General features: G+C 39.1%; 1 protein-coding gene across 1 annotated transcript in view; it reads right to left on the bottom strand.

Moving 5' to 3' along the window:
- The window catches only part of SYNE2 (spectrin repeat containing nuclear envelope protein 2), a 174,583-nt gene that overhangs the window by 123,114 nt on the left and 31,572 nt on the right, over positions 1–19,897 (bottom strand). Inside the window, exons 8-28 of the mRNA XM_063399537.1 lie at positions 18,167–18,363; positions 17,621–17,721; positions 16,792–16,893; positions 15,909–16,046; positions 14,951–15,115; positions 12,897–13,009; positions 12,067–12,223; positions 10,311–10,401; positions 9,962–10,149; positions 9,633–9,797; positions 8,191–8,364; positions 5,853–6,005; positions 5,428–5,601; positions 4,682–4,807; positions 4,367–4,522; positions 3,495–3,706; positions 3,121–3,196; positions 2,396–2,514; positions 1,677–1,800; positions 677–837; positions 80–230 (exon numbers count right to left, since the gene is read on the bottom strand). Coding sequence (XP_063255607.1) covers positions 80–230; positions 677–837; positions 1,677–1,800; positions 2,396–2,514; positions 3,121–3,196; positions 3,495–3,706; positions 4,367–4,522; positions 4,682–4,807; positions 5,428–5,601; positions 5,853–6,005; positions 8,191–8,364; positions 9,633–9,797; positions 9,962–10,149; positions 10,311–10,401; positions 12,067–12,223; positions 12,897–13,009; positions 14,951–15,115; positions 15,909–16,046; positions 16,792–16,893; positions 17,621–17,721; positions 18,167–18,363 — 3,043 coding nt within the window. The remainder of the gene's footprint in view (positions 1–79; positions 231–676; positions 838–1,676; positions 1,801–2,395; positions 2,515–3,120; positions 3,197–3,494; positions 3,707–4,366; positions 4,523–4,681; positions 4,808–5,427; positions 5,602–5,852; positions 6,006–8,190; positions 8,365–9,632; positions 9,798–9,961; positions 10,150–10,310; positions 10,402–12,066; positions 12,224–12,896; positions 13,010–14,950; positions 15,116–15,908; positions 16,047–16,791; positions 16,894–17,620; positions 17,722–18,166; positions 18,364–19,897) is intronic.

The raw sequence follows: 19,897 nt of genomic DNA on the forward strand, positions 1-19,897 counted from the left end.
GAAAATCTCATGAAGTTCTCTACTTCCTAGCTATTAAAATCTCTCCTTGCTAGGGTGCAGTCTCTGCATCTTCCCTTACCATCAGTTCACTGTAAGCAAGGTCACTGTTCATCAGGTTAACCTGGTGGGTGTATTTTCTCTTCAGCCACTCATCTAACTTTTGACAGAGAATGGTGCATTGATTTTCTATTGGAAAAACAATTTCCACAGCAGTCCTTATAGAGTTCATTCTGCAAGAAAAGTAACAAAACATGAACTGGGAAAGCAAGCAAGAAAAGACACTCAGTATTTTTAAGCACAAAAAGCCACAAAAATAACGTAACTGTCTAACAGATGTAATCCTCCCCCTCCTGAGGTTAGATGAGTTTTTCTCTGATTAATGAGAAAAGCAATGTGAATCACTGTGAATTTAACCAAAAGATGAAAGGAAATAACAGCAATATATGGGAATATTGCACAGCTATGTTACAAAGATCTGTTTCTGTTCTTCTTGGGGAGATTCACACTATCTTCCACGTGTATATGAATAAAGAAAAATTAAGATGAGCTTAATTTTTTTGCAATGAAGGAAAGGTTAAAAATGTGCAGCTATTTTCTGCAACACACACTATTCCCTTCACGACACACACAATTAGTTACAATTCCTTAGCTAATACCATAAAGTACAGTTTTATACCTGGTACTTAAAATGTCCTGAAGTTCTTTCCTCTCGCCTTGTAGCTTGTTTCTTGCCTCAGAGAGAGCAGCCTGCTGCACCTCAGTCACAAGATTTTCTAAGGAAGATGAGATGTTTTCCAGTTGTGTCCAAGCAGAACAGATTTCATTGTCTATTAGTGCCTAGAAGACAAGCAGTTCTAATGCATTAATATGATGTTGTATTTCTCAGTGGATAGTTCATAAAACTACAGTCATAAGAGTCTCTACAAAAACAGTGAAAACATCATCTGAAACTAAGAGTATCTACTGCTTTATTTCCCCTTCAAGACCCAATTTTTAGCTGCATGCAAACCTCCAGCAACTTTTTATGGTGACAATTTCCATGTCAGATACATGCCTTGGCTACATTTCATAAAAGGTTCAATAAATAATGGGCCAGGCATTCTTACTACAAGAATGAAAACATCTCCACCTAGCTATGTTCAGAAGAAAAACAAATGTAGAACTGAACCAAGTTCTGAGATTCTTGATAAGCCTTTGTAGTCCTTCCAAGAAAGGCCATGAAAAACTGCAGTAATAAACTTTTCAAAATCAGCTCTGTGCCTTTTGTTGATGCCTTAAGGATCTCACAAACCTAACCAAGTTACATGTCCTGGAACAGTTCCATTCTGCACAAACACCACTTGGTGGTTCAACTCTGATCACTCCTGCAGCCCTGGCCATCTCTGCTGACAAAAAAAAAGCTGCTTTCTGCAGTTTTTTTCCCATTACACCTATTTCAGCCTGCAGATAACAAACCCAGAGCCATCAATTTCTTCTTTCAGCAACACCTGCAAAACGCCACTGCTAGGCAGCAATGCAGTTCTGCTGAATCCTAAATTCTTGATTTCCCCTCTAATACATCTGGTTGCAAGGATGCTGCTTTTCCCTTGGCAGTATATGTAACAGAAAAGTGAGTTATCTGCACGAGAAAATAACTATTTAGGCACCAGGTGTATTTTTAAAATATGAATACTTGCCTCTAGTTCATGCAGTTTACTCAGAAGGCATGAAGTGCCTTTTAATTCATCATTAATGCCAGATGCTACTTTATCTCTGCTGAGTTGTAGAAGTTTCTCCAGGTTACTTCTTTGTGTGTTAAAGCTAAGGAAAGATGCAAACACTTTCAGAGAGAATATTACTTTTAATTAAATGGAACATTTTGGGGTATGGGACTCACTGACCAATAGAGTACCATAAAAAAATAAGCACAATCTATTGTAAATACATATTTTATTTAAGACCAAAATGGATGAATAATGCATAAATGAGCAACATATTAAAGAGATTGCTCATATGGCTGATTTTCAAGTCTAAATGCCAGCCTGCATTCTCTAAATTCAGTTTTACAAACGCAAAAATGTCAGTCCACTAAAAAACTTGACACATTTCTTTATTTTGCAATATTTGAAGTTATTAGTAAGGCAGATGCAGACTTTCCTAGCCCAAGAAAAGAAGTAAAACATTCATAGCTAAAAGTGTTCTTGCTACAAAATCCTAATGTTTGAAGCATTTAGTTACTGTAGTGCTTCCTTATCAATTACAGATCAATATTCAGTAAACTGTAGTAGAAAAAAGAACAGTGTTCTGCATAGCAAAAATGCACTTTATGTTTGGTACATTCAATTAATTTGTGAGTTAATTTGTCCAGCATAGCATCATATCTTAACAATTATGCATTTTTTCCTGTAAAAATTACCTCTCTAACAAAGTTGTTACGGCCAAATCACCATCTTCCTCAAACTTGTTTGCACAGCTTTCTCCGTTGTGATGTTTCACATCTGGTTCCAAAACTGCATCTGCAGCAGCTCTTGAGGTCTGAGGAAAAATAAAAAGCATGACAGTGACCTCCACATCATTCTGTGTAATACACAGCAGAGCCTAGCAGACATCTGTGAGCTCCTGAAGGAAGGAATTGCCTGATGTGTCCCAAAGGAGATGAGAGATGCCATTCATGAATACAAGATGTGTTTAAACTCAATCACAAACCTGAAGAGGAATTTTGGAATACTTGCAGCCAGCTCATTCATCCTTTTCACAGATACAGACAAATGCCTCCAACTCTTCACTGGTCTTGCTCTCTCTGTCCTCTGAAAATTGTTCATATTACTGGGACACTACTGGGGTTTGCACTTGAACACAGCTTCCCACATGACCCTTCCATCTGCAAATGACTTTTTTGTAAAATATAATTCCAGGCTGGAGGCTCACATCTTCTCAGGACGCCCAGTACTGCTGCTTGCATGTTAATTTTTAATATTTACTTAGTCAACATTCACAAGCACAAAGGGGTTTTGATTTCTGGCCAGAGGCCCAAGATCTTATCATAATAAAAATAGTAAGAGAAATAAACACTTTTTTCTCTTGGCAACGACCTCCCATTGACAGAGCACTGTTTTCCAACAGTAAGTCTGCACTTCTTACCTCCTGTACCATAAAGCTGTCAATTTGTTGAGAAGAACCAGACTCTTCTCCATTCTCAGAAGCCATAATGGAGTTCCTACAAGAACAAAATATGAAATATAAAGGGGAAAAAGAAATCCTAGCTCAAGGTTTAAAACAGTGCAGCTGTGATGTAATAGAACATTGTAACTGGCAGCTTATGAAACTTAATACTAAATGTTTAAATGTACAACTGGCCACAGTAATGCATAGTATTACAGTATTTTGGTAGTACATAACTATGTACTATATATAGTATATCGTTTTGTACTACCAAAATACATTAGAGTATCCCAAAATTTGCGTGCAAAAATGATTTCTATAAAGCTACAACACACCATGACTCAGCCACCCACCCTTTCTGAGTGCACTGTCCTTTTCCAACATGAGCCAGCAGTGCTGTGTAAGTGTCTGCCACCATTTGTTGAACCTTTTCTAGCCTTTTTTCACAGTCTGCAATGAGTGCCTGTATCCCTGGGACAGATTCTTCTGAGAGCCTTGTCAATGTTTTAAGGTCTTCCAAAGACTTATTGAGTTCCTTCATGCTGCCTCCATGGGAAAAAAAGGCCTAAACAAAGAAAAAACAATATAGTAAGCCCATGTTAAGACATGAGGATAAGCAATTATTCTTTTTTTTTTATATTTCCATTATCTTCTTGGTTGAGTGCTCTTAAAAGTCTAAGCTGTCAAACCAAGAAACACACGCTTATTTTCTCTTGGTTCTTTCTAAAATAGATCCAGAAAGTAAATCGGGATTTCTGGCAACATGTTTCCAACTATATTCACAAGACTACCCTGACTGACTACTCTCGCTTGATTTTGAAATTCATTGTGTTCTACAATTTTTAATTTTGGTCCCAAGCCTTCTTCACCCTGACATCAGATAGAAGTGTCCTGCTGACTACAGAAAAAGTAGAATGTTTTTAAAATATTCCTTGTCAATTACTACACTTTCTATTCAAGATATACCAAATTCAAGATATACCAAAAAACTGGGGAAAAAAGTCAAAAAAGGATACCACCTACTTAACAAGAGTTAATTCTGTCTGCAAGCACACTAATATATGCAGTCAAAAAAGGTAAAGAAATAATTTTGGTGGCCTCTTTGCTCTGTGTTTACATAACACAGAGCACAAGGGCCCTGCTTCACAGATAATGAACCCAAAAAGGAGGAAGGAGGACAGCAAAGCATTCACAAAGAGAGGCAGAAAAGGATTCTGTCAGGTACCTCATGTTCCTTGATGAGCCCTTTGGTTTTATCCATACTCAGGAGTTTCTTCTCTTTGCCTAACTGCTTATTGATTTTTTTTAAAGTTGCATTAAATTTCTTTTTTTCCCTTTCTACTATGAGCTGGCCACAGGATACAATTTCCTGACGAGCTGCCTGCAAAAATACAAACCACATTGCTCCCATCAGATGGTGAGACAGTGTTACATAGCAAGTAAAAACATCAGAACATAGTGTGACAAGTAAAAATTGGTTTTCAAAGATGCCAGGCCTAATGAGACCAGACAGTGGATTCTCATTCCTGCATTATCTCACCTCCCATCTCCTACGAACGTCATCTTCTACCACCAGCTTCCCGTGATCAGATGAAAAATTTTTCAGCTGTTCAGCTGCTTTCAAAAATTTATCAAGAACTTTATTGTCCAGAGCATTAAAAGCTTCCTGAAAAAAAACGACATCATAATGAAAATCAAACAGAACTGAATGTAACGTATTTAACTAACCAAATAACATCAGTAGCATGTAAAACCTGTGAATAAATCTGTGTATACATTACACATATGGGGGGTGTGGTTCAGGTGTGCTCTGTGCCCCTCCTGGCCACCAGCTCTCTGCCAGACCAGGGAACACAGACTTTGAGCACTTCCATTTCCAGCACCCCTTTAAGAGATCCACATTTTGAGACAGGACATTTGATTTACCAACTACCCTCTGGGAAAATGAGGAGATTCAGTATTTATAATAACCTGCCCAAGAATTCAGGCATGTCACTCTTGATGGGAAGCTTAATTATTGATCAGGCAAAGGAATGAGGCTGTAGTTCTGAAAATGATGAGTTCTGATGGAGTGATGGAGTAATTCAGGCCAGGGCACTGAATAAACTGCCATATAGATTTATGTTTCTTCATTCAAGCTGTCTGCCAAGTTAATAAAGTGCTAAATCAGAAAACTGAGCAACTTTTTTCTGAAAAAAAAGTCAGTATTTTTCTTACTTCAGACTTTTAGAGACGACATAGCCTGCAGAAGTACTCAAATTCAGCTGGCTCAGAACACAAACCCACCTCATATCTTGAAATACATTCTTCAGAACTTAATTTTTGACTGACAAGTTGCACAGCCTTCGAAATGGAGGCTTCGAGTTCTTTCTGGGATTCTTCAAAATTGTGCAATGCCTCCTTCTCTGAGGGACTTTTCTCAGATTTGGACAAGATGTTGTTCAGGTCACCCATGACAGCCTTGGAAGAAAGAGACTTTTCAGAACACACTTGAGTGTCAGTACTTAGATACAGTTATTGCTTCACAACATCACTCAAGTTTTTCAAGTTGAGATACTGATCTTGGGAATGTTCTAGATTTTGCCCTGACAGAGTCTGGAGGCTGATTCCAATAGTATAGAACCTTTTCTATTTTACATGCACGACAAAGAGTCTTCCTTACTCCATACTGCTAAAATCAGAGCTATCTGTGTGTTTATATAAACAAGTACCTCTACTTTGTCTCTGGCTTCTTTAATTCGTGCCTCCAGCCCAGCGGTGTGAGGATGAAACACCTGACTTGAAACATTCTGCATCAGGCATTGCAATATCTCCTCTGCTGCCACAACTTGGTCCTGGCACGAGGATCCTCTTGCAGCCAAACTCTGGTTAAACAAAAAGCATTAAAAGCCTTTACAAGTGTTTATTTATCTTTTTGTTTAAACAAACTGAGTGAAAAAGCCAGCCTTGATCATGGATGGTCGATACTTGGTAAAGGAAAGCCTTATATTCCAGTTATGGTCAGTGTACTGCACTGCAAAATTTCTGTGTGGAGAGAAAGAAATTTGCTGCCATCCACAGGGGATTCTGTTTGCTGAAGCAATTTCTTTCTGTCAGTGCAATGCCTCCCATGTCTTTGCCACAGAGCCAATTAGATGTGTTTTTAAAGCGTGCTCTCCCATCCAAGCAGCTTCCCAAACAAAACCACACATTTGGATATGCATCATCTGATCATGAAGTCATCCCAAAGCCAGCACATACCAAGGCTCAGATTTTCCTGTAGTATTCAGTACAAGGCAGAAAGCAGCTGGGTTTTCTGCATGCAGGAGTAGTGTGCCATGTTTGAATATTTATCATGAAAAGTCATTATTAGAGCTGTTTTGATCTATGAATATTCAACACATTTCTCCTGTTTGAAGTTGTCAATTAGCATTCTCCTAATCACAATCAGAGCTTTACCCTGGATCTGGACCTATTGTGCTGCAGGTAATGAGCAACCTGAGTTCTCCTTGCCTCAGACATGGAGATACAATGCCACCCTCATGTTTGGAGCCTGTATTTCAGGGTGTCCTTCCTTAATTCAGGGTTTTTTTAACAAACTAGAGTCACACTGCAAAATAAGGCTTCTTTTATAAACATATGCCCATGATAAAAAAGATGAACAGATTCTTTTCGTCTCTCACACTCCCAAATCTGTCAGCTAAATGTTGCAGTAAAAACAGACAGGACTTTTGATTCTTCATGCAGAAAAGCTGAATTTTTATGGCATAGTTCATATTCTGATAGGAATATCAGAAGGCATTGTGTTAAATCTAATTGGTTAACAATACACAGATACTGAGTTTATTGGTCAGTAAATGGCTAGGGTGTATGTTTATTAAACTTCTCTATTTTTGGTTAGTTTACATATTTTCTTCATGGATTCTCATGGGATAGACTCTTTGTTTTTGTAGGTGTGCATGGTTCTCTTAACAGAATAGATTGTTGTGTTAACTGATTCTCACTTTCATGATTTTTTGACATGGGAACTTACAAGCTAGCTGCTAGCTTAGCCAGAGTAGTAGGGCTTAAACTGTATTTATATAAGGCTTTTCTTTTGTAAGGTATTACCTATGTGCAACAGCTAAACACTGGGCAAGAAGGCACAAAGCAACAGGAAACTAACACTGATTCTGGTGCACAGATATTGTAGGTAGAGGAAATGAAATAAAGAGTATTTCTGTTTATTTACAGCAGTTACACAAAGGAGTTTCAGTGAAACCCCCTGGTGGTCACCTTCACACCATCAGGTTATCCAGGTGAAACAGTGCTTCAGTTTTTTCAGAGCAAACTTGGCATCTTTGTTCTGTTTCAGCTTCACTGGCAGGTGAGGAAAATAAATCAGACTTTGTACTGAAGCTGCTGAGTTATATACACAGATTTTCACCTGCCATCTGCTGGGAGCTGGGGGTAATCCCAGGCAGAGACACAAGGGAAACAATAGTGACTAGTGGAATTTCTTGCTAGAAATTGATTTGTGCTCTTCGTGGAAATTTAGAACAACTGCCTATAAGATGAGATTCCCAAATTATGCTGCTGAATACTTCAAGTATCCCAGTTTTTCATGGATAAGCCTTGAATACAGCCAAGGTGTCCCAAACCTCCTCCACACACTGGAGGGTAGATGAGAAAAGTCCTGTATGACCAGGGGAACTACTCAAATTGGCAACTTGCAGAGTTCTAGTCTGCTCCAAGTGCTGTGCTGGACAGGAGTAATTAATATCACTCAAGAAGGACAGGAGTAATTAATATCACTCAAGAACAAGCTGCTGATCAGTGGCACCAATAGCATTTCATTGGCACCTGCTTGTCATCTGGACACACTGATGGTGGCAGATTCACTCACAGCTCATCTGGGAGTGATCCTGAGAAACAACAAGGCACAAGAATTATCTTGACTTTTTACAAGCATTACAGCACAAAATCCCCATTAAGTTCTGCTTCACTGATGGTGCCTCATTTTACCCCAGCCACAAATCCGTGCTGCAAGATGAGAATCTCAGAAACAAGTATTTTAAGCAGCATTTTCACCTGCAAACATTCCTCTGTCTCGGGTTCCACAGGCTCCTCGTGACTGATGGTGCTGAGCAGACCTCCCACCTCTGCTGCCCAGCTGTCCACCCCTCCAAGGAGCTCCTCAATCTTCTCCAGGCTCCCTGGAAGCTCTGTGGTCTTTTCAGCAGCATTTGTGCTCTCTTCTCCAAGCTGTCAACAAAGAGCAGGGTAAGATGTTCATTCCCACCATCTCCTCACTGCCCTCCTCCAACACAGTCACCACTTGGGTCACTTCCCAGCTCTGGCACTCAACAGGGATCCAAGGGGAAATAAATGGCAAATATATTGGTAAATAAACCATGTGAGGCTCAGTTCCTCAGCCCTGAGGGCAGGTGGGACAGCACAACCTGTGCCCTAGGGCCTGTCCCCTTGTCCCCTCCTCTGTGAGCAGCCACAGTACCATGGAGAAAAAACTCCTGGGCTGCAGCACCCCCCAGCCCACACCAGGGAATTATGCAAGAGAACAGCAGCTGGTGTTGGTCAAATCAAGATCAGGAAGTGTAGTGACAGTTTAATGGTACTGGCAGTCACAGGCCAGAGCTCAAGCATTTGGTCTTGCATTTTATATAAAAAAATAAGTATTATATATATGATAGTCATAATGTCCAGAGCAATACCACAAAAATAACTCAGGAAGTTTTTAAGACTTTAGACAGGCTCCTTACACCTTAATTCTCTGATTCCTCAATATATTTCCTTGAAGCATCTCTTATTAAGGGTTTTTCTAGCAAACTCTGGACTTCCCTCACCCTTTGATTGCTTCCTTTGATTTTATTGCATTCTCACTAAGCTCATCACCTACAAAAATGTAGTAGTAATTTTTTGCCACCGTTTACTGTCACAGCAGTACCTTAAATAAATGTCAATGAAAGGCTCAGCTCAGAAAATTAAGAGTTCTAATATTCCCAGGCAGAGTGAAAATGTCACTCTTGTGAAAGCATTCTAGGAAATGTAATATGTATAACATTAGGCAGGTTGTAGAGGGATTTACAACAGCCTAAAAACCTGTCAAGTGAGCTGATGAAAAGTTGCACAACCTTAGAAATATCTGTGCAGCAATAATTACTTTCTACTAGCTAAGACAGAGACTGTAAAATTTACCACAGGCTAAATTGATTACTTCCACCCCTAGCACTAAATTAAGAGCTTTATTCTGCAATAAGATTTCTTCTTATAAGTGGTTTTGAGATTTCAATTTAAAAACTGAACATTTTCCATCCTCTTATAATGAGAATTTAACTGAGTCACAAAGACCAAAGAATGGGATGCTGCTGTGTATTCTCTGTTCCTCAAGCTTTAGAACTGGCAACTTTGAGCTGACTGAAAGATTGATCAATCTCTGGTTAGCACGCTGGTAAGTCTAGAAAAGATGACTTTGAGGGCTGCATGGCAAAGAGTAATAGTAACTTGTAACTCACAAAGTGTGTCCTCTTGATGAACTTTGCCCATCTCCTGTTGAGTTTCTTCAGCTCTTTGGCAATATTTGATCCAACTTGCTCTTTGCTGACTTCAATGAGATGGTTTCCAGCTTCATTTAAGGAACCGTGAATTGAGTTCCTCTTTGCCAGGACCTCAGCAGGGATCTAGACAGAGGCATTGAAATCATTTAAAGCAGAACCCTGGCAAACATTTATTTCCAAAATGAGAAGCAGAAAAGCAACAACAGCAGCCACTGTGAGATGTAATGTTTTTCTTCCAGGAGGCTTCAATGTATCTCTGTCAAACAAAGAGAAATCCAACCATGTACCTCTTTTGGATCCTCATTTCTGTTCTCTTCCAGCCACGTCTTTAGTAAGTGGATGTTTTCTGTGTAATTACTCCAGGAGGACAGGACTTTCTGTAGGGTGGTGTTTACATTGGAAATATACTCTTTGCATGTAGCAATCTTTGACTCCACTGTCTTCAGAAGTCTGCTGAATTCTTGAGGATCTCCAGCTAGAGGATGTGGAATAGGGATTATTGTTATACATTTGGAAAGAGAGAGGTTAATTAAACAGAAGCATTATTTACATGGAACAGTAGATGGAATTTAAACTGGTGGTAGCACCTTAGTTCAAAATAGAGATCTTCATATCAACTTATGTGCATGAGCTTACCCAAGGCAGGACCACTTATGTTTTTCAAGTCTTCACAGATTTGAGTAGCAGTGTCTAGTTGTGTTTCAAGTTTCTTTTCTTCAATGAAATTCTGCCCAAAGTGAAAAGTCATTGATATGAGCAACACTGAACAACTTAAATCAGGTAAGAAATACAGCTTGGAACACTTTTTTTTTTTTTTATATGAGCCTACTACCTACAGGCTAAATCTAAACTGAGCAAAGCCCACCCAGCAATTCAGCTACACCCTTTAGTCTGAAACAAACTTGTTCTTTTACTCTGCTTCTGCAGAGAGTAAAGTAAATAGAAATATGAATACCTGAATGCCACTGCCTGAGCCACAGCCCTGCATGAGTCAGGACTGCTTGTTTCAAAAAGTTACAGCCCCAGGGCAATACTGAGAAATGGCATCTAGAACAAGTCAGGCAGAATTTAGTCACGTAAGTTAGAAAAGTGATGAAAGCAAAAGGTGGTTTTTCCTGCATGCACAGAAATATTGATGAGCCTCATTTCTGACACAGATCAAGTCAAACGGGGGATGGAGAGGGTGAAAGAGGAAGAAATGAGAGCAGAGGAGATTTGTGTGTGCACAGGGAATGAGGGTCAATGCTCAGCCCCTCTCTGTCTGAGCTGATCTCACTCCAGCACTCCTCACTCCTATGAATGTCCCAACCAGCAGGCTACAAACCAACCTCCCCTGTGACTGTGACACCTCTGGGCCACCACATCACCACTCAGCCAGGACTTCATGTCATGGGACCAGAAAGTAAGCCAGCAACAAGCCCTAAACTCCCTGGGAAAGCTCTGCATTCTATCAGCTTGAGCAAAACCATGAACCATAACTGTAGAAATAACATGACAATAAGTATTGATGAAACCAACTGAACCAACAAACTCAGCACAGATCAACTCTGCACAACCATCTCACTACAGGGTGAGGCTGACACTGCTCAGGGAAACTCCTATTTTATACAATTGTTGTTGCCTCCTTCCATAGTACTGAGGCTGGTGAAATTCCCAATAACTTAACCATGGATTTGCCAGTCTGAAAATCCTCTGAGAAAGTCCACTAAGACGGAATCCACATGGAATCTCATTAATCCCATCGAGATGGGGAAAAACTGGAGGCATCAGCATTTTCACCTCTGCCTTTACTCCTGATGCAGTATTGTCTGTCAGTATTTGGGGCTGGGCAATCCATCCCCTCCTCTAAAAGCCTACATGTGGCATCAGTTTCAGAACTTGAGTCCAGAAACTGAGCTAAGCATAAGTGTAATAGAACAGATAATTCATATTCACCACAAAGCATAAGGAGGTAAAGAAGCTGGGAAAAGGAAGAGGCAGCAGTGTGAATAATGGTTGGTTTTGAAGAAAGCAACTACTGAACTACCCCAGAGAGTCTCCTGTGGATTTGAGCTAGGGAAGGGCTGCTACAGCTGGCTCTATAAATAGTCTAGGAAGAAAGAAATCTTCACAATAAAGTATAAAAATGGGCAGAGAGGAAATCACAGTCATAGCTTGTGTTACTTCTCCAAACTGAAGAAAGAACTCTCATTCATAGCAAAATGGAAGATGCTGGGGGCAAGGAAAGTTTCTAGAGGAGTCTACCTGCCCTTCTTTGAATAAATCTGAGATTTCACCAGTCCACCATGCTTCTACCAACTATAAAATCTTCAGATGACAAAGACATAAGATTGAATCAAAGAGAGCTGGGAAAGAATTAGCATCAGGTTATGACACATAAATCTGAACTTACATTCCAATTTTCCACCAGTGATTCCACAGACTCTTTTGCCCCATATTTCACGTCCCAGATATTTAGTTTTAACTTCACCTCATTGGCAATGGCAGAGCACAGACCATAGTGGTATTCAAGAAAAGTGCTGGGGTTTGTGGAACGAATATTGCTGAATCTGCAAACAGAAAATAGTTCCAAAAGTTTAATCCAAACCATTGGATATATAAGGCATTAATGTATCGGGATCTTATCCTAAAAATCAAAATTACATGTACGTAAACATTTTTTTGTTATGACAGGAATTAAGTTCTAAGATAGCAACACTTCATTTTTTTAAGCAGCAAAAATTGAGCAGTCAATGTTGTCTGCTCAATGTATGAAAAACCTTAAATGCCAAAAAAAAGGGGCATCTGTCATCTGTATGTCAAAGCATCTCAGGTTATGGATACAGATTCACTGATCATTTTTTTAAATACCCTCCAACAGATATTTGGGGTCATACAAGCTATAGATCCCAGTGGTTTTTAATGGTAGAAATAAAAGTTTAAAGAATCCTTGCCACCAGGGAAATTTTTACATTGAAAATACTCAAGTTTCTTATCCCTAGTGATTGTTTCCTATCCCCACTAGCAAGGGGCATCTGAAAAGGTTCTGTTAATGAGCATAATGAGCTCTGTACACATAATTAAACATTCATTGGACCAATGAGAGATCCCTGCCTGCTCTACTTGACAGCCTGTGTTTAGGTCGAAAATGCTTTTCTTTTGCAAGGCATGGATAACTTATGTGCTTTGTTCAGAACAGCAGAGCAAGAATACAACATGAAGAGGGAAGTTGAGCATCACAACCTTCTTTTCATTTCCTCTAATTTTTCAGGCAGGATTAGTGGCATATTCTTCTCATCTTCATTCTTAAATGACTGAAGGGTGTCCAAGTGAGAATCAAAACAATCCATCAAGCCCTGGGGAGAACAAGACATAGTAAACCATTCATTTTTGATCTACAGTATTTCATCTGGCCATCTCCAACTCACCTGCCATTAGGGAAAGAGCTATTAAGAACTAGTCAGCACAAGACAACCTCCCAATGTCTTTATTCATTAAAGTGCAATAAAAATATTTACCTAAACACCTTTTAAAGTGCACATTTAGTGCAATACTACCTGATTTCTCTTATCACTGTGCATCTACTTAAATATAAGGACCACAAACCTTATATTACTCTTGCTATCAGTTTTTTCTGCACTTTCACTATCATCTTAAGGAGAAAAAAGGATCATTTTAACAGCTTCGGGGTACTAAGCTGTTCTTTGCTATCCCTTAGCAAAAACTGACAGCAAAACCTGTTGAATAAATCTTATTATGTCACCTGCTCCATAGTTCATTTCACTGCTCAATAAATTTGTGTCTAACACCAGGCTGACAGGGTATCAAATTAACCATTCAATGGCCAGTGTCCCATGATGGGAGAATATTTTACAGGCTTATGTCTCAGCACCAAATTCCCTACCTGAAAGTAAAACACAAAATGTATTGCACAGAAGATAAGCCTATTTCTCCACGGCATATTAAAAAAAAGCTACGAGTTCATTTCTACATTTATAACATTCATTTACATCTACATACATTTTACATTTACATTTCTACATTCATTTCTACAAGTGATAAAATCTGCCACAAAGCAGGTTAATGGAAATGGCTAAATCCTGGGACAGCCCTCAACCACAAAAATAGTGCACAGATTTTTAACACTGGATTTTGTAATCTTAACACTGTATCAGTCAGACAGTTATGAACACTGGTGGATAATTTCTTAGATCTTAAGTAAAATTTGCATGATAAGGTATCACCTTGCCAACATGATCCCTACACACAACACACTAAAAGGGGAAAAATACTCAGCAGAATATCTTCCCATCAAGAAAAGTGGATTTTGCAGAAATTAGACATCAATGTGTTTCTTCTTTTGAAGGAATGCAATTATTTTATCTATATGTTTAATGGAAAAAAAGAAATGCCTTAAGAAATTACATCAGTCTCTCTATCTTATTCTTAAAAATGCTTTAAGGTCACACAACAGAAATCTTAGATCAAATGGCTAAAGACTGACAAAGCTGTTACCAGTTAAAAAGCCATCTCTGATATCAGGAACTGATGAAACAGTACAAAAGAGTGGTGTTACTAGGTCACTTGCAACAATCTCCACTGCCCATTCCTTCAAATTCTCTTTAAGGACAATGTCACAAAACCAGCAAATTTGTTTCTATAAAACCAAGTATGGCATTATGATCACCAGCCAGGCATCAAAACATACACTCTGTCAGAACTTTCAAACTCCAAAGGATGTTTAAACTATTATCTGTGCAAATATTTGAAGATCAGAATAAATAACTTGCATGGTACGAAGGTATCAAAATATCCTTGCCTTGAATGGAACTACAGAGTGATTCAGCAAATATTTAACTTTAAACACACAAACTTCTTGAACTATTTAACTTTAAATACACAAACTTCTTGAATTCCCTGGAATGTAACCTTAAGCTCAAGTGCTTTTCTGAATTGGAATGCATTAAGTATAGATTAAAGATAAAGATGCAATTATCCTGTGTTATTACTTAACAAACAAACAAGTTGCAGGAACCACATAAAAAAAGAATAGCATAATTTACTCATTCAGGCAGTACTCAAATTTAATCTCACCCCAGTGAAATCTGAAACCTGCCTTATGGACCCATGCAGTTATTTAATTAAACTCATAATTCTTCAAAGGTATGTTCAGAAGAGCTTTTCATCTTCAGAAGACAGACATATGCACACCACTTCCCAAAATGTCAAACAGCAATTCCACAACAAGTGCTTTGCCAGGTCAAACTGAAGCAGAATTTCCTTTGTGATCAGCATACCTTAAATATTACAATTATTTCTCTGAAGACAGACATTGCTTTGAACGGGTCCTGCAAATCAGGCAAATCTTCTGCCTGCAAACGTTCCACCTCCTGGAGCCAAGCCTCAATTCTGTCCAGAGGGGAGGGCAACATCTGGTCCAGCTCTGCTTTCCACTCGTTAATCTTTAAAAGGAAAACAAATGGATTAAATCTCTCGCTATTATTTTCTTCCCCATCTCCAAGATGCTGATATAAGCTGCATAAGCTGGTGCTCGAGACATCCCAGGAACCCACTCCCTCATGCCTGTCACTGCTCAAAAAGTTTCCAGTGAAGTCAAAGCTAAAATCAGCTTTGTTCACCTCAAACCCAGGTGTGCTCCCAGCCCTTAACCTCTGCAGCACCACAGAGAATTTGGCATTCTTATCCTTTGCTGGTGATCATCCCAGGGCTCACCAACAGGAAAACTTAGAGTGAACTAGTTGTAAAAATAGGGGAGGAAATAGAGATGAACAGCTTTCTGTCATGAGGCTGACAGGGGAACATCTCTTCCAAAAACAGCAATTTCCAGCATGGCTCTACATATCCAAATTTGAGCCAACACAGCCAACCTCACTGCAAAGCACTGACCAACCAGGCCCCTGTATATCACTGTCTGTGCTCTGAGCCATAATTATAACCCAAAATAACCTTTTAAGCATAAATAGGCCAGAAACTTTGATCAGACGAGTATTCCAAGTTAAGCAAATGCAGGGCATCTTCCAGGGATGTTTCAGTCTTGAGGCTCAGGAGGCAGAAGGGTAACACACAGTCACCTTCTGCCTCCTCTTGGGCACTGAATGCCACTCAGACTGTCTGGACTTCAGGCTCAAACCTCTTTTATCATTCCAAATAAAGCACTTTCCCCAGTGTGAGTTCCTGGGGTAGACTTAGGCTACGCTCATGCTGGTAATGGGGTGAGTGAGAAATGCCTCTGACCTGAGAGATCACTTTATCCCACTCTTCCCTCATCTGCTGCTGGCCTTCACTCAGCTCAGCTTCACCTCTTTTTGATGACAACACAGGCAGAAAAGGGATTTTCTCTTGGTTAAATGTTTCCATAAATGACATCATTTCCTAGGGATAAAATAGAAGAGTAATTCACAGAGGACGAGAGATGGAAGCTCACGGAGCCAGGTCCTGCCTTTGAACACACTGGTATGAGTTCCATTAACTTCAAAGGGTGTGATGCATGCAAAGGCAAGACAGCAAGAGGCATTCTTGTCTCCAGGCAGTATTTGGGTCTGAAATTATAGGTGCCCTTCCCTAAGTCTGTATTTAACATAATGTCAGTGCAGTCAAAACACAGATCTCCCTCCCAGCAGGAGAAAGGGAAAATTCCTCCTCTCACAGTTCCCCATGGGCCACTTTATTACAAACTCTGGCTACAGTATAAGCCAAAGGAAATTTTACTTCAGCACAACCTATAGCCAGCAATTCAACTAACTCTCCAGCATTAGCTGGGTATAATCTACTGTTGTAACTAGCACAGAAATAGCAAAAGTAGCTCTGTGAAGGGCCTACGTGCTTGAATCTTGTCCAAGTCTTCAACTACGTCAATTAATTAAGACACTTCTTTACTCTTCCCAAAAACTCTGCTCAAAAATGAAATAGCATCTCTCTTTTTCATTACAGAGAGAATTTTAGCCTACCTTTCCTTCAATCATATGAGGGCATTTAACAATTTCATTGTCAGATTTCCAAGTTTTCTTTAAAAGCTTATTTAACACTTCAATTTAGGAAATGAAGATGAAAAATATTAAAAACATTCACAGAAACAGATTCTTTTCACAGAAGCTTCTAAACACGAAATGTAACTTACTTTGTACTTCTGGTAATATGTTTCATTCTCTGTTTCCACCAGCAGCTTTGCTAACTTCTTCTCCTGTGCAGCCAACCAGCCCATGGCCTCTCTTTCTTTCTCCTGGTAATTAGGGCAGAAAATTTCATTTTTCCATTTTGCAAGTGTTGTTTTTAATTTCCATTGTGCCATAAAATGGCACAATGTGTTGTGTTTAGTGTTGACCCATGGAGCATATGAAAAAGTTTATTCAGAACTATTGAAAAACAAATAATAATATCTGGGACTCTGATGAATTTTGAGTCAGGCACTATGACATTGCAGGGACAGTTTTAAACCTGGCACCTGGATGACATCAAAAAAAGACCTGACTGCAGTGCTACTGAAAGGTGGTTATCAGTATGGAGATATGTGAATAACCAATTAAACTCTCATAAGAGAATATAGATAATAGAAAATGTGGGTTTCTGGTCAGTGTTATCTGTCAGGGGCAACTTCTGTTCACTTTACATGTCAGCTACTAAACTTAAAGCATCTGCAAATCTGTCTGCCTCTCCTCCAATGTCTACACAAATTTCAGAGCATACATGAAGACACAATGCTTGAAATGTCCTCTGTAATAGTTGAATGAAAATGAAACAACCTGCACACCAATTCCACCTGTTTGATCAATCAAAAATCTGTAACATGGAGTTTTTTCTACCACACAGGAGCATCAGAAGGTTCAAGCCAATTCAGTCCTGTCAGCAGCAGAATCAGAGGATCTACTTGTGTTACTGACTCAGATATAAACTGGGCAAAGAAAGCCCATTCATTTGAAAATACCTCAGTGATAACCCACACCACATACCTGCATGTCTTCTTCAGACTCAGGCAAGTTCTTGGAGTACTGCAAAAACTGAGCCACGTAAGTCATGATTGATTTTTCATCTGGATTCACAACGTCAACATCTACGAGAGCCAATACACCATTTACATAATTATGCAGCCTTCTAGGCCTGATCACATAATTAAACACTGTGCTGCAGTTATTAAAACACATTACCAGAAACGTGTTTATTTTGCAACAGCTCACTTAACATGCCGTTGACAGAAATTAATATGTAATTAATGTTTTTTCCCTTGGGAATATTTTAATAGAACATGATTAAGTAATGAAAAAGTTTCTCCCATGAACAGGAAAGTTTCATATCCTTTCTTCTGCATATTGCTCCTGCAATTGATGCCAATTCAAAAATCCTACAGCTCCTAAGTACAGCTGATGTTATAAAATAAAGAACCTCAAGTCTGAGCATTACAGCAAACATCAGTGTTCCATTTCAAACTTAAGCATAGTCTTTTAGATCACATGAATCTCACTCCTAATAACAAAGATTTTTAAAAGCTGATCATTTACCTTCTGGCTCCAGAAGCCGTGGGATATTCAGCTCCAGCTCTGCAATTCTGAAAGCCTCTTTCAGGTTTTCTTTATTGCTTCTGGCTTTTGCCTTCTCCAGATCAACCAGACCTGGCCTCAGGGTTTGGATGATGGCTAAAAAAGCCAGTCCACTTCGCCAGCTGGACTTGAAATCAGTGACACTCACAGAGCCATGCCTATCCCAGAAATGAGGGGAAACAGAATGTTAGGACATCTGAAATAACAGGATTTAAGAAGAAATTTGGAAACAGAATGTAAATTCAGTAAAATGGAGTATGAATCAAATCCAAAAGCGCCTTGCCACTGAACTTCTGCACAAGTCAGACAACAACACAGCCAGTACTACCAAGCACAACAATTACTTATTTTAACATTATTTTTACAAGATGACTATTTCTTTTTGTCTTCTACTGCATTCTGAAGATAAAGCCTTGGTGATCCAAATCCTTTCTAATACTTTTGTGCTCAACATCTATGCATTCTGTGGGAAGGAAAAGCAACAAGAAAAGCACTACAGAACTTGTATTTGTCTGTAAGGACACCAAGAACTGACATTTTAGAAAATCCAAATCTTAGAAGTGTTGTATTAGTACAGGAAAAAGTATTTCCTTTTCTCTTAATTAGCTTAGTGTCTTTAAATCATCTTTTATTAATGTTCACAGCCATTGCAGGCTACGGTGAATTCTGGGACAACTTTCCAAAACCAGCCTGTATGTTGAGTATGTCACAGCATGAAAAAGATGGGGGGTTTTGGGTGATCAAATTTAGTCACAAAACAATGGGCCAAGTCTCACAAGATTTGTTTCTTTACCAAAAACTAGAAGATTCACTGGCAACAAAATATTTCAACATAAGGCAGTTCAAAAATGATACTGCAAACTAGACAGCAATATTGCTGAAAGACAGGCAAAAGAAAGAGGAGGATTACACAGACAAAGAGCTGGTTTTGATGTGCCAATTAATCTTCTGATAAAACACAGCTAGAAGGCAAACCTCAGTGCCATTCTACTGGCAGAAAGTGTCTGATGTGCTGATGAAGGCCTTTATCTCCCACTAATAACATGGAATATTAGTAGGATTTTATTAGAACATAAAACAACCCAAAGAGCTGTGGAGAAAGAGCTGACATTACTGTAAAGCATATTTGAAAGATCCTGGAGTGCAGCAGCAGCCCTTGAAGAAAATGTAAATATCTGTATCTGCTCTATATTGTGTGCTGTGAACACCCCCCTGAAAGCAGCAGTGCTATCTGTACATCAAGCATAAGGAAACATCTTGTTAGAATTAGGGGCTAGGACCACCAGGATTAGCATCCTTCTTTGGAATCATGCAGTGTTTTGACAGAAAAACATGAGTTGTTGGAATCACAAAAATCCTGTATTTTCCATTAAAAATATTAAAAATCCTTGAAATTTTCTGAATCAGTGCCAAGCATGAAGACTAAAACAAGTAAATCATGTAAACATTCCACTAGACTTATCACACAGGAGCTCCTAAAAAAGAAAAGCCAAACAACTCATATTACACTGTTGTGTTTCATTGGTAAGATGAGCTTTGCCTTATTACATTGAAAGGGCTCATGTCAAAACATTTGGGGCCTGATTGATGCTGAAAGTAACCACAATGAAAGTTAAAGGATTTTCTGCTAAGCTGTCACTAAATAATCTTAAAAAACAGGGGGATATATCAGCACATTTAGAGGAAAGCAGT

This window comes from Prinia subflava, chromosome 5 (assembly GCF_021018805.1).
Source record: "Prinia subflava isolate CZ2003 ecotype Zambia chromosome 5, Cam_Psub_1.2, whole genome shotgun sequence".
Classification (NCBI taxonomy): domain Eukaryota; kingdom Metazoa; phylum Chordata; class Aves; order Passeriformes; family Cisticolidae; genus Prinia; species Prinia subflava.